This window comes from Cetorhinus maximus, chromosome 3, assembly GCF_964194155.1.
Source record: "Cetorhinus maximus chromosome 3, sCetMax3.hap1.1, whole genome shotgun sequence".
NCBI lineage: Eukaryota > Metazoa > Chordata > Chondrichthyes > Lamniformes > Cetorhinidae > Cetorhinus > Cetorhinus maximus.
In genome coordinates this window covers 29,539,163-29,551,876 of record NC_135881.1, presented here as the reverse complement: position 1 = coordinate 29,551,876, position 12,714 = coordinate 29,539,163, and the positions used below count along the sequence as shown (strand labels likewise).

At 45.2% G+C, this 12,714-nt stretch overlaps 1 protein-coding gene across 1 annotated transcript in view; it reads left to right on the top strand.

Moving 5' to 3' along the window:
- LOC144677033 (vasoactive intestinal polypeptide receptor 2-like) overlaps positions 1 to 12,714 on the top strand; it is a 215,023-nt gene that overhangs the window by 137,413 nt on the left and 64,896 nt on the right. The window contains exons 7-8 of the mRNA XM_078537306.1: positions 5,961 to 6,111; positions 6,216 to 6,276. Of these exons, the coding sequence (XP_078393432.1) occupies positions 5,961 to 6,111; positions 6,216 to 6,276 (212 nt within the window). The remainder of the gene's footprint in view (positions 1 to 5,960; positions 6,112 to 6,215; positions 6,277 to 12,714) is intronic.

Here is a 12,714-nt window from a genome sequence, read left to right as displayed (position 1 = left end):
GCTTTAAACTCTGGACTTCCTTCCCTAAGCCACTCTGCCTCTTCTATCTCTCTCTCCCTTTGAGAAGCTGCTTAAAAACTGATCAAAATGTGTTTGTTATGCTCCTGTGAAGTGCTTAACTTAGAGGTATTATAAAAGTGAAAACAATTGTTTGTGGTCTGTGGTGGCCCAATTCAAAAACATTATTGCCTTTGACATGGTACAGATATAAGCAACAAAACTGTTTTTAAATATCAAGAATTATAGTCACGAGGTAAGGTTAAAGATATTCTTTGAAAAACAGATATCAAAATGACACAAATTGAAAAGTTCAAGATTATAAAGAAAATTGACAAATTATTTACCATCCAGATTAATTATTCCTGTGGTAAAATGTGTAAATATCAAGGATCTATGTTTAAAGTTGAGTTGTGATATATTATATATGATGGTCATAATCCGTTCCTACAAAGGCTGATGCTTGAAATTCTTTTTTCCTGTCAATATTATTTAACTGATGAACTGTGGAACTAGACTAACTAGTCAACAAGTCAATGGTTAGAATTCACAACTTCATGTAAAGGAGTTGTTACGGCACAGTGGATGGTAAATGCCGAGCTGCTCAAATCCCAGAGGGAAACTTGAAACAGCTGTCACAATTGTTTTGTAATTTGTATTTCATTTCGAGATGTGTGCCTTGAATACAGTAGTAATAAGTCCACCGAGTCTTAGAGGATTTTTACAAAACTAAATTAAACATTTATTAATAGAAGAAAAGATTTTAAGCACATACATAGGTTTACAACTTACTACTATAATAACTCCTAAATCCCCTAATTAATCTCACTCCCAGTTACACCTTTGTTAAGGCAGCAGTAAAAACAAATAAATTTTAACAGACCGAGGCAAAGCACACAATACCCTGAACAGTGATATTCACCATGAGTTTTCTTAGCTTCGGTTCCTGTAGACAGCAACTTGATGCATAAAGGCTGGAGGCTTTCCACACTTGTGTTAGATCTTAGAAGGTCTTCCCCTTACACATAACCTCAGCTTCTTTATATATGTTTCTCCCCTTTTAATGTAAATTCCATTGTTCCAGCTGTTCCTCACACCTCGCATTCTAAAACTTCAGCCATGTTTACGTATTTAGCATTTCAAACCTAGCTCCTCTTAATAACTCAAAAGCGCCAGGTCAGCTGCCTCCAATTCAACTAAATCCCTCACACACACATTCATGGAGAAACTAACCCAAACCCTACTATTAACCTACCTTTAAATAAATCACAGTAATATTATGAAAATTATTATATTTTCACGACAGAGTGAGAGATACATGTAGGAAGTTTTCTATAGGATTACTTCCTGTGCCATGTGCAAATTGGCATAGGGTAAATAAGATTAGAGAGGTAAATGCGCAGCTCAAAGTTTGGTGTGGGACAAATGGGTTCCGATTCATGGGGCACTGGCACCAGCACTGGAGAAGGAGAGAGCTGATCCATTGGGACGGGCTTCATTTGAACCATGCTGGGACTAGTTTCCTGGTGAATGATATAACTAGGGTTGTAGATAGGATTTTAAACTAATTAGTGGAGAGAGGGTTCAATTGAAGGGAAGTTTAAAAAATCAAGAAGAAACGTGAGAGCAGAGGTGCAGGGTAGTGAAGAGGCAAGTAATAATCAAAGTGTGACAGGAAGGGGCAGAAAATATAAGCAGAAGAGTGCAGCAGAAATCAGAACCAGAATGAGTAATAATGGTAAAAAGTCAAAGCTTAAGGCTCTTTATCTGAATGCAAGCAACATTTATAACAAGGTCGACGGGTTGATGGCACAAATAGAAATAAATGAATGTGACTTTATAGCTTTAACAGAGATGTGGCTGCAGGGTGACCAAGACTGGGAACTCAAGATTCAAGGGTATTCGACATTTGGAAAACATAGGCAAAAAGGAAAAGGAGGTGGGGTAGCTTTGTTAATAAAGGAAGGTATCAGTGCGGTGGTGAGTAGTGATATAGGTGCAATAGGTCGTGATGTGGAATCAGTTTGGGTGGAAATAAGGAATAGCAAGGGGAAGAGGTCATGGGTGGGAGTCATCTATAGGCCCCCGAAAAGTTGCCTTGCTGCAGGACAAAGTATAAATCAGGAAATAATGGAGGCATGTAAAAAGGGCGCTACAATTGTCATGGGTGATTTTAATCTGCATATTGATGGTGTTCTGACACAGCAGTTGGTAAAGGTTAGGTTATTTAAAATCCTAGAGGGAAACTTTAAACAACTGTCATAACCTATATTTTCAATTGGTATGTTTGAGATGCAACTCTGAATTCAGAAATGAAGCCACCAAGCCTCAAGAAGTTTTTTATATAAATTAAATTAAACATTTATTAATTTTATAAGGTATTAAACACCTACACATCTATAAATTACTGCCATAATAACTATTAAACAAATCCCCAAATCCTAAAATCTTCACCAAGTCAACAATAACCCATAGGGCAGAATCTTCGGGTCGGCGTGTGTCCTGATGTCACCGCGCGTCATCCTCATCTTCCTATCAGCGGTGTGCACCAGTGTCGGCTATGCACCCGCCGAACTGTCAAAGGCCTGTTAAGGCCATTAATAAACTAATTAAAGCAATTGTCAGGGCTGCCCGTCCAACCTTCAGGTTGTCGGGCAGGCAAAGAGCCCAGGCGGCCTTCGCATTTCTCATGAAACCTCATCCACGGGTGGGATGAGGTTTCATGAAGGGTTTATTAATTTAATAAAAATTTTTATCAAAATTCATGAACATGTCCCAGCTCATGTGACACTGCCACATAAGGGACATGTCTGAATAATTTTATTTTTTTATTTATTGCAAGTTTAACACTGAAGTTAATCTCCCTGAGGCAGCTCTGTGCTTCAGGGAGATTTCTGCGCTCTTTCACGCACAGGTAGTGCTGAGCACTGCCAGGCACGTGTCACACTGGGCAGGCCTTAATTGGCCCACCCATGTAAAATGGTGGCACGCAGCCAATTACGGGTGGCGATCAGCTCCGCACCCGCCCGCGCCCAATCCCAACCGACCCGCCCGACGGAGAGAAAACTCCCCCCATAGATTTTAAACAGACACCAGGCAAAGCACATTATATCTTACAAATTCAAAATGAGGTTCCTTTCAATTTGGTTCCTTCACAGAAATAGTGGTAGGCTTTCAGGCTTAGATTTTACATGCCTCTGACTTCCATACACAAAACTCTTCTGTATATACCTAGCCTCCCCTTTGAATGCAAATTCTCATTTTATCACGATGCCTTTTGAACTCCATCTTTTCTAACAATAAAACTCCTTTCATAGTACCAATTCTTTAGCGATATAAACGCATTGCCTGGTGTCTCCTAGCTAGGTGCAAGATTTCACCCCCAATTCTTTGAATGGTTTATTCAACAAAATGCAAATGCACCCTTTACCTTACTGTTAACATCTCAAAAATGCTATGTATCAATGCTCTTAGGCTAGCTGGCTTTAATCCTATTAAGACACACACAGACACACCCACAGACACAGACCCAACTACAAATCCAATTTAAAATAATTTCCAATAACATTGACCAGAATTTTCCATTCGTCGGGCGGGCTTGGTGTGAGTAAGCAGTGTTGGTAACGGAGCTGACCACCGTCCGTGATCGGCTCCCCACCGCGATTTCATGCAACGGGCCAATTAAGGCCCGCCCTGCGTGGATCGCAAGCAGTAGCGCACTACCTGTGTGGGCGGGGATAGGAGGGAAAGCCGGGCCTAGCATGCAGTTTGCACATGCGCTCGAAAGAGCGCTTCAATCTCCCTGAGGCACAGTGCTGCCTCAGGGAGATTGAAGCGCTCTTTGAAAAAAATAATAAAGAGCAGAAAAATTCAATGAAATATGTCCCCTCATGTGACTGTGTCACACGAGATGGGACATGTTTTTAAGTTCAAATTAAACTTTTTAATTTGTAATAGCTTCAGGAAACCTCATCCTGCTTGTGGATGAGGTTTCCTGAAAAAAGTAAAGGCCGCTTGGCCTTTTCGCCTGCCCACCAACCGTAAGGTTGGACGGGCAACGTAAAGTTCAGGTTAATTGCTTGATTAATGGCCTTAATAGGCCTTTCAATTCTCAGCAGGCACGCAGCTGACTTTGGTGCGCGCCCGCCGAATGAAATATCGTGCGACTTCGCGATGACAGATCGCCAAGACCTGACGGCCTGCATCCAAGGGTTTTAAAGGAAATGGCTGCAGGGATAGTGGGAGGCATTTGTCGAAATATTCCAGAACTCACTGGGTTCAGGGAGGGCCCCAGCAGATTGGAAAACCTCTAATGTGACGCCCTTGTTCAAGGAGGGAGGGAGACAAAAAGCAGGAAACTATAGGCCAGTCAGCCTAACATCTATCATTGGGAAAATGCTAGTGTCCATTATTAAGGAAGAACTAGCAGGACATTTAGAAAAACCTAACGCAATTGAACAGAATAAACATGGTTTTGTGAAAGGAAAATCATGTTTGACAAATTTGCTAGAGTTCTTTGAGGATATAACAAGCAGGGTTGGTAAAGGGGAACCAGCAGATGTAGTGTATTTGGATTTCCAGAAGGCTTTCGATAAGGTGCCACATGAAAGATTATTGCACAAGATTGAATTCACGGTATTGGGAGTAATGTATTAGCATGGATTGAGGATTGGTTAACACACTGAAGACGGAGAGATGGGTTTAATGGGTCTTTTTCAGGTTGGAAGTACGTAACTAGTGGAGTGCCACAAGGATCAGTCCTAGGGTCTCAATTATTTACTATCTATATTAATGACCTGGGGGAGGGGGCAAAGTGTAATGTATCCAAATTTGCTGATGATACAAAAAAAGGTGGAAGGGCATATTGTGATGAGGACATAAGGAGTCTGCAAGGGGATATAGATAGATTGAGTGAGTGGGCAAAAACTTGGCAGGTGGAGTTTAATGTAGGAAAGTGTGAGGTCATGCACTTTGGTAGGAAGAATCAAAAGGCAGACTATTATTTAAATGGAGAGAGACTCCAAAAAAGTGCAGCGCAGAGGGATCTAGGTGTTCTTGTGCATGAAACACAAAAAGTTAGCATGCAGGTGCAGCAAGTAGTTAAGAAGGCAAATGGAATTTTGGCCTCTATTGCTAGGGGGTTGAAGTTTAAAAATAGGGAAGTTTTGTTACAACTGTACAGGGTGTTGGTGAGGCTGCACCTGCAGTACTGTGTACAGTTTTGGCCCCCGTATTTAAGAAAGGATATACTGGCATTGGAGAAGGTTCAAAAGAGATTCCCTAGGTTGATTCCTGGGATGAAGGGGTTGACTTATCAAGAATGGCTAAACAGGTTAGGCCTTTATTCATTTGAGTTTAGAAGAATGAGGGGTGATCTTATCGAAACGTACAAGATTCTGAAGTGGCTTGACAGGGTAGATGTTGAGAAGATGTCTCCACTAGTGGGGGAATCTTGAACTAGGGGACATAGTTACAGAATAAGGGGACACTTATTTAAAACTGAGATGCGCAGGAATTTCTTCTCTCATAGGGTAGTGAATGTCTGGAATTCTCTACCAAGAGAGTCGTGGAGGCTAGATCACTGAAAGTATTTAAAGAGGAGGTAGATAGATTTTTGAAATATCAGGGAGTTGAGGGCTATGATGAGTTGGCGTGAAAGAGGAGTTGAGGCCTGGGGCAGATCAGCCATGATCTTATTGAATGGTGGGCAGGCTTGAGGGGCCGAATGGCCTACTTCTCCTATTTCTTATGTTCTTATGTCCTTTTGGGACTACCTTCTGCTGTGACACATGTTTGTAGACAGCAGTCATTCTACTGGTAAGGTTCATTATCCTTATTGACTGAAGTAATGTTTGAAAGTAAGCTCTGTCCTGCATTTTCCATGCTATTTTTAGGCAACATGTTTACACAGCCTCTTCTCTTGATCACAGTTGAGCTTTATTCTCCTTGTTGTTTCGTTCCAGGTTGGCTGCAGAGCTATCTTGATCTTCTTCCAGTACTTCATCATTGCCAACTTCTACTGGCTGTTGGTGGAAGGCTTGTACCTGCACACACTCCTCATGGTCTTTTTCTCAGAAAATAAATACTTTGTTCTCTACATGCTGATTGGTTGGGGTAAGCTTTTTAGTTGGATGAGCAGAAAATGTTCTTAACAGAGTTCGTTTGAAATCTGCCCAAGCTAATTGTGACTTTATTTGGTCTGATAATATTTTCTACAGGAATCCCAACAATCTGCACAATCATCTGGACTATTACAAGAATCTATTTAGAAGACAATGAGTGAGTATGAACAAAATTAGAAAGATAAAAATGTTTACGATTGCCGGTTACTGGTAGAGTCATAAACCCTTCTTTTGGTCTGAGCAACATGTTGCAGAGAGGGATGAAAATGCACCGATTGCTTCTCGCTCTTTTTTGGCTTCTATTTTTTTGGCGATAGTATCTGGTGTATTTCTTCATTCGGGGTCATTTTTGTCATCTTTTCTTCATCCATCAGGCCTGATACCTTGGCGGGTTGGGGGTCGTGGTGGGGGGCGTGGGGCGGTGGGTGGCAGCAGTACAGAGGGAGACAGAGAGGAGGGCCAAGAGCCCCGCCCCTTGTAGATGAGCTCCCAGAGAGAGAAGGAGAGACTTGCTTTTATATAGCACCTTTCATGACCATAAGACATCCCAAAGTGCTTTGCAGTCAATGAAGTACTTTTGAAGTGCGCTCGCTGTTCTAATGTAGGACATGTGGCAGCCAATTTCCAAATGGAAATTTCCCACAAACAGCAATGAGGCCACACAATAGGTCTGATGCAAAGTCATTGACCTGAAACATTGGGCTGGATTTTCATCCTCAAGGCGGGTAGCGCGAGTTTGGAAAATTCCCGGCTTGGTCCGCCCGCCTCGTGACGAAGTGCCCGCTGAATGGGATTTTCATTGTGGTGGGTAGAGGGCGTGGGCTGCAGTCGGGCCAGTGACCTGAGACAATGTTCGGAGGCAGCCACAGGGTTTCTGGATGCTGAGAAAACCTGTTTGAAAAGGCCTACCTCAATGCTGTGGGATTTTGTCCCAGTTGAAATAAAAGCAAAAAGGCCCTCCAACCACGACCCCTCACACCCCTTCACTCCACACACTCACCCATGCCTTATCCATGCCACCTCATGTCCCCCCACAATGGCCCTTCATGCCCATCATGCCAAGGCATGCCACCAAAATCACCTATAGCCCCTCATGCTCCCATTCCAAGTTATACCCCCCAAACATCCCCTATGGCCTCGTGTTCCCCCCCTGCCAAGCTATGGCATTTCTGTGCCCATTCGCGCACTATACACTGTATAGAAGCAACGAAACCTATAGTGACAGAAGGATATATTAAAAAAAGGTTTTTTAAAAAGTCATTGATTGATAAATTTCCACTCTCTTAACAAGGACATTTTACCAAAGCCCAACAAAAATCATCCAGGCCCTTTAAAGCATCAATAGCAAAAACTTCAAGCACTTGAAATCTCTTTGAATCTCTTAAACTTTGTGAAATTGACAGCATAGATCAGAAATCCAGAACTGTCAATCAAACAATGGCCCATTACTTCTGCGCTCCCCAGCGATGGATTTGGGGGGTACCCCAAAGATGTGCTGGGGAATCCCAGGCAAGCGTTTGCATGGCAATTTCCCAGAAGTGCTAACTTCCTCTGGACAATTGCACTGCACTGGGAACCATCTGAAAATGCGATTCAAATTATAGACTTTGATGGTTCTGCCGGGGTTATACCAATAGTTACCCAGAAAAAGTTAGAAGAATTAAAACCTCTTCTAACTTCTGGGTAACTATTGTAAATGCCCAGACTGACCTCACGGGACTCCCCCCATCCCCCCCGACCTGCAACAACCCTGCCAACCCCTCCGCACTGACCTCAGCAACCCCCGACATCGAATCCCCCACCCAGCCTTGGACCCTCAGACCTCAGACTCCCCTGACCTTGGACCCCTGGACCACTGAACGCTCGCTTCCCCACGCGATCTCCTGTCCCCCCCGACCTCTGGACACCACCTCCCCCCACCCCCCCCCCCCCCCCCGCCCCTTTAGGCCCTCCAACCTCCGGACCCCACCACCCACCCCGGCCTTCAAACATCCCCACACCCTCCAGACCTCGGACCCACCCCAGACCTCGGACCCCTCCAACCTCTGGAGACAATACCACCCCCAACATCCCCCCTGCCCCCCACCACCAGACCTCGGACCCCCACTGACCTCCAGACCCCCTGACCTCCAGATACACGCGCCCTCCCCTGACATCCAAACCCTCCGGACACCAGCCCCCAGAACTCCCAAACCCTCCCACCCCCCACCCCCTCCCGGACCTCCGGAAACCCCTGATCCAGATCTCTGGACATTCCCCACCCAGGCCTCCGGACATCCCCAACCCCGACCTCTAGACACCGCCGCCCACCCCTCCCCCCACCCCCTGGCCTCTGGACACACCCCGCTCCGTTACCTCCGGACATCCCAAGCCCCAGACACGCACCCCCGACCTCTGGACACACTCCTGACCTTGGGACACCCCCCGACCTCCAGACACCAACCCCCCGACATCCAGGCACATCCCCAACCTCCGTACATTTCCGCTCCCTGACCTTCGGATACCCCACCGACCTCCAGACATACCGCCCCCCCAACCCCTGGACACACCCCACCCTGACCGGACACACGACACCCAGACCTCCTGGCACCCCCTGACCTCTGGATGCCCGGCCTCTGACCTCCACACCCCCCAACCACCAGGCATCCCCATCACCTCCAGACCCCACCCCACCCCCGACCTCTGGCACACCATTTACTTACCTTAGACACTTACCTTCCCCTGGTCTATCAATTTCTCTGGCCCTTTAAACTTACCTGCTTTACGGCAGCAAGTACTGTTAAAAAGGGGGCATGGCCTCCATGAATACGCTGGATCTAAACTTCGCTGGGGCCTGTGAGGATTCTTTTAATGCAGGCCTCAAGCAGTTCCACTCAATGGAAGTGGCAACGCAATTTTCAAGATCAGGTATGTGTGCATTTATTTTTCTAATTTCTGTGGACTTTCAGACACTAGGCGAAGGTAACGGCCCAATCTTTTCTCTGGGACTCGGGTATTTCAACAGACCAATGGATTTCTGGGCTTTCAACTAAGCCTCATTATGTATTCTTGGCTGAAAGCCCTGACATCCATTAAGGTACTGAAACACTCGAGCCCCAGAGAAACCATTGTTTGATTGACAGCATGAGGAGGACCTTTTGAACTTACTTGCACTTACTTTGGTTTTGTCTTCACAAAGGAGGACACAAATAGCATACCAGAAATGTTGGGGAACACAGGGTTTAGTGAGAGGGAGGAACTGAAAGAAATCAGCATTAGTAGGAAAATAGTGTTGGGGCAATTGCTGGGATTGAAGGCCGATAAATCCCCAGGGCCTGATAATCTACATCCCAGAGTACTTAAGGGAGTGGCCCTAGAAGTAGCGGATGCATTGGTGGTCATCTTCCGAGATTCTATAGACTCTGGAACAGTTCCTACAGATTAGAGGGTAGCTAATGTAACCCCACTATTTAAAAAAGGAGGTAGAGAGAAAACAGGGAATTACAGACCAGTCAGCCTGACGTCAGTAGTGGGGAAAATTCTAGAGTCCATTATAAAAGATTTAATAGCTGAGCACTTGGAAAACTGTGGCAGAATCGGATAGAGTTAGCAGGGATTTATGAAAGGGAAATCATGCTTGACAAATATACTGGAATTTTTCGAAGATGTAACTACTAGAGTTAATGAGGGGGAGCCAGTGGATGTGGTTTATTTGGACTTTCAGAAGCCTTTTGACAAAGTCCCACATAAGAGATTAGCGTGTAAAATTAAAGCACATGGGATTGGGGGTAGTGTATTGAGATGGATAGAAAACTGCTTGGCAGACAGGAAACAAAGAGTAGGGGCAGAATTCTGCCCTTGGTGGGCGTGCGGGCCCCACCAGCTTGGCAGCGGGTGGACAGCCGACCCCCGCCACCGAAACAGGGCCCGCTGCCATTTTGAGTGGGCGGGCCAATTAAGGCCCGCCCAGCAGCCTGCCCGACAGGAAGCGCTATGCACTTCCTGTGCGGGGGGGGAGGGAACCACCAGCTGTCAAAGTGCGCTCTTTCACGCATGCACGCGAAAGAGCGCACTGCTCCCTGAGACAAGGTCCTGTCTCAGGGAGATTACTGACAGTGCAAAAAATTTTAAAAATAGAAAAATTAAAAAATTATTAACATTTCATACGAGATGGGACATGTTAATAAAAAGGACATAAACTTTATTACACTTTTTAAAAACGGACATGAAACCTCATCCCGCCAGTGGATGAGGTTTCATGTATTATCAGAAGCCCGCTGGGGCTCCTGGCCTGCCCGCCAGCCTTAAGGTTGGACGGGGAGGTATTTAATTATCTTAATTACCCTGTCAATGGCCTCAATTGACCATTGACAGGTCGGCGGGCGGACAGCTGATTTCGCTGTCAGCCTTCCTTCCTAAAAATTTAAAGGGACCGGGATGACATCGGGCGTTCCTCCCGACGTCACCCCACGTCATTTTCCCGTCGGCAAGTGGGCTCCGCCCCCAAATCGCCAACAGGAATATTCAGGCCTAGGAATAAGCGGGCCTTTTTCCGAATGGCAGGCAGTGACTAGTGGGGTACCGCAGGGATCGGTGCTGGGACCCCAGCTATTCACAACATATATAAATGATTTAGATGAGGGAACTAAATGTAATATCTCCAAATTTGCTGATGACACAAAGCTGGGTGGGAGGGTGAGCTGGAAGGAGGATGCAGAGATGCTTCAGGGTGATTTGGACAAGCTGAGTGAGTGGGCAAATGCATGGCAGATGCAGTATAATGTGGATAAATGTGAGGTTATCCACTTTAGTAGCAAAAACAGGAAGACAGATTATTATCTGAGAGAGGGGAATGTGCAACGAGACTTGGGTGTCCTTGTACACCAGTCGCTGAAGATAAGCATGCAGGTGCAGCAGGCGGTAAAGAAGGCAAATAGTATGTTGGCCTTCATAGCGAGAGGATTCGAGTACAGGAGCAGGGATGTCTTGCTGCAATTATACAGGGCCTTGGTGAGACCACACCTGGAATATTGTGAGCAGTTTTGGTCTCCTTATCTGAGGAAGGATGTACTTGCTATAGTGGGAGTGCAGCAAAAGTTTACCAGACTGATTCCTGGGATGGTGGGACTGACATATGAGGAGAGATTGAGTCGGTTAGGATTATATTCGCTGGAGTTCAGAAGAATGAAGGGGGGGATCTCATCGAAACCAATAAAATTCTAACAGGACTAGACAGGGTAGGTGCAGGGAGGATGTTCCCGATGATGGGGGAGTCCAGAACCAGGGGTCACAGTCTGAGGATACGAAGTAGACCATTTAGGACTGAGATGAGGAGAAATTTCTTCACCCAGGGAGTGGTGAGCCTGTGGAATTTCCTACCACAGAAAGTAGTTGAGGCCAAAATATTGTATTTTTTCAAGGAGTTAGATATAGCTCTTGGGGCAAAAGGGATCAAAGGATATGGGGAGAAAGCGGGAGCAGGCTATTTAGTTGGATGATCAGCCATGTTCATAATGTATGGCGGAGCAGGCTCGAAGGGCCGAATGGCCTACTCCTGCTCCTATTTTTTTTCTATGTAAAAGGTGCCCTCATGCAAACTATGGTTACAAGACCTCTAACAAACCATGAGCCACACCTCGTGCAGGCACGATGGGCCAAATGGCCTCCTTGTACACCATAACAATTCCGTGATGCTGTAAAAAGCTTGCCTGACATCATGAAAATTGTAGAGGGCTAGGACATGCCACAGGGTCAGGAGTGCAGGGTGTGGTCATTTGACCCAAACCAGCCCTCACCCTGAAAAGACACTCCCGAAAATTGGAAACCCTGGGAATAGGGTCGGGGATCCCGGAATCAAGACATGCCCACCATTTTTAAAGGGCTCCCGAGTCATTCCCTACTTGTTGAAAATCTAGCCCATTTAACTCTGTTGATTTCTCCACAAATGCTGCCAGATCGCTGAGCATTTCCAGTACTTTCCGTTTTTATTATAGCAATAAGATAATAATATCTTATAATAATAATATTATAATAATTATTATTAATAATAATTATTAATAATAATAATATGATAATAATATTATAATAAGATAATAATATAAGCAATAATCTGTTTTCACGATGTTGATTGAGGAATAAATATTGGCCAGGAAACCAGAGAGAACACTCCTGCTCTTCTTTGAAATAGGGCTTTGGGATCATTTATGTCCACTTGACAGGATGGGCGGGCCTCAGTTTAACAACTCAACAGAAAGACAACACTACCGACAGTGCAGTACTCCCTCAGTGCTGCACTGAAGTTTCAGCTGAGTGCTGAAGTCTCTGAAGTGGGTTACACACAGTGAACCACAACCTTCTGACTCAAGGTTGAATATCCTACCACTGAGACAGAACGGAGCTCTATTCCTCTGTTGTATCTTTTGACTATAAAGCTATCTTGGTATTCTCCCAGTTCTTTATCATGGCATGGGCGTGTGAGGGGCCATAGAGGTACCAGGGATTTCACAAATGACTTTCCTGTTTGGGGTTCAGGGGAAGGGAGGGAAACCAAAGCCTTTTTTAGTACTCACTCGTTGTGGCCCACATTGGGAACTGAACAGGAAGGGACTCAAAATGT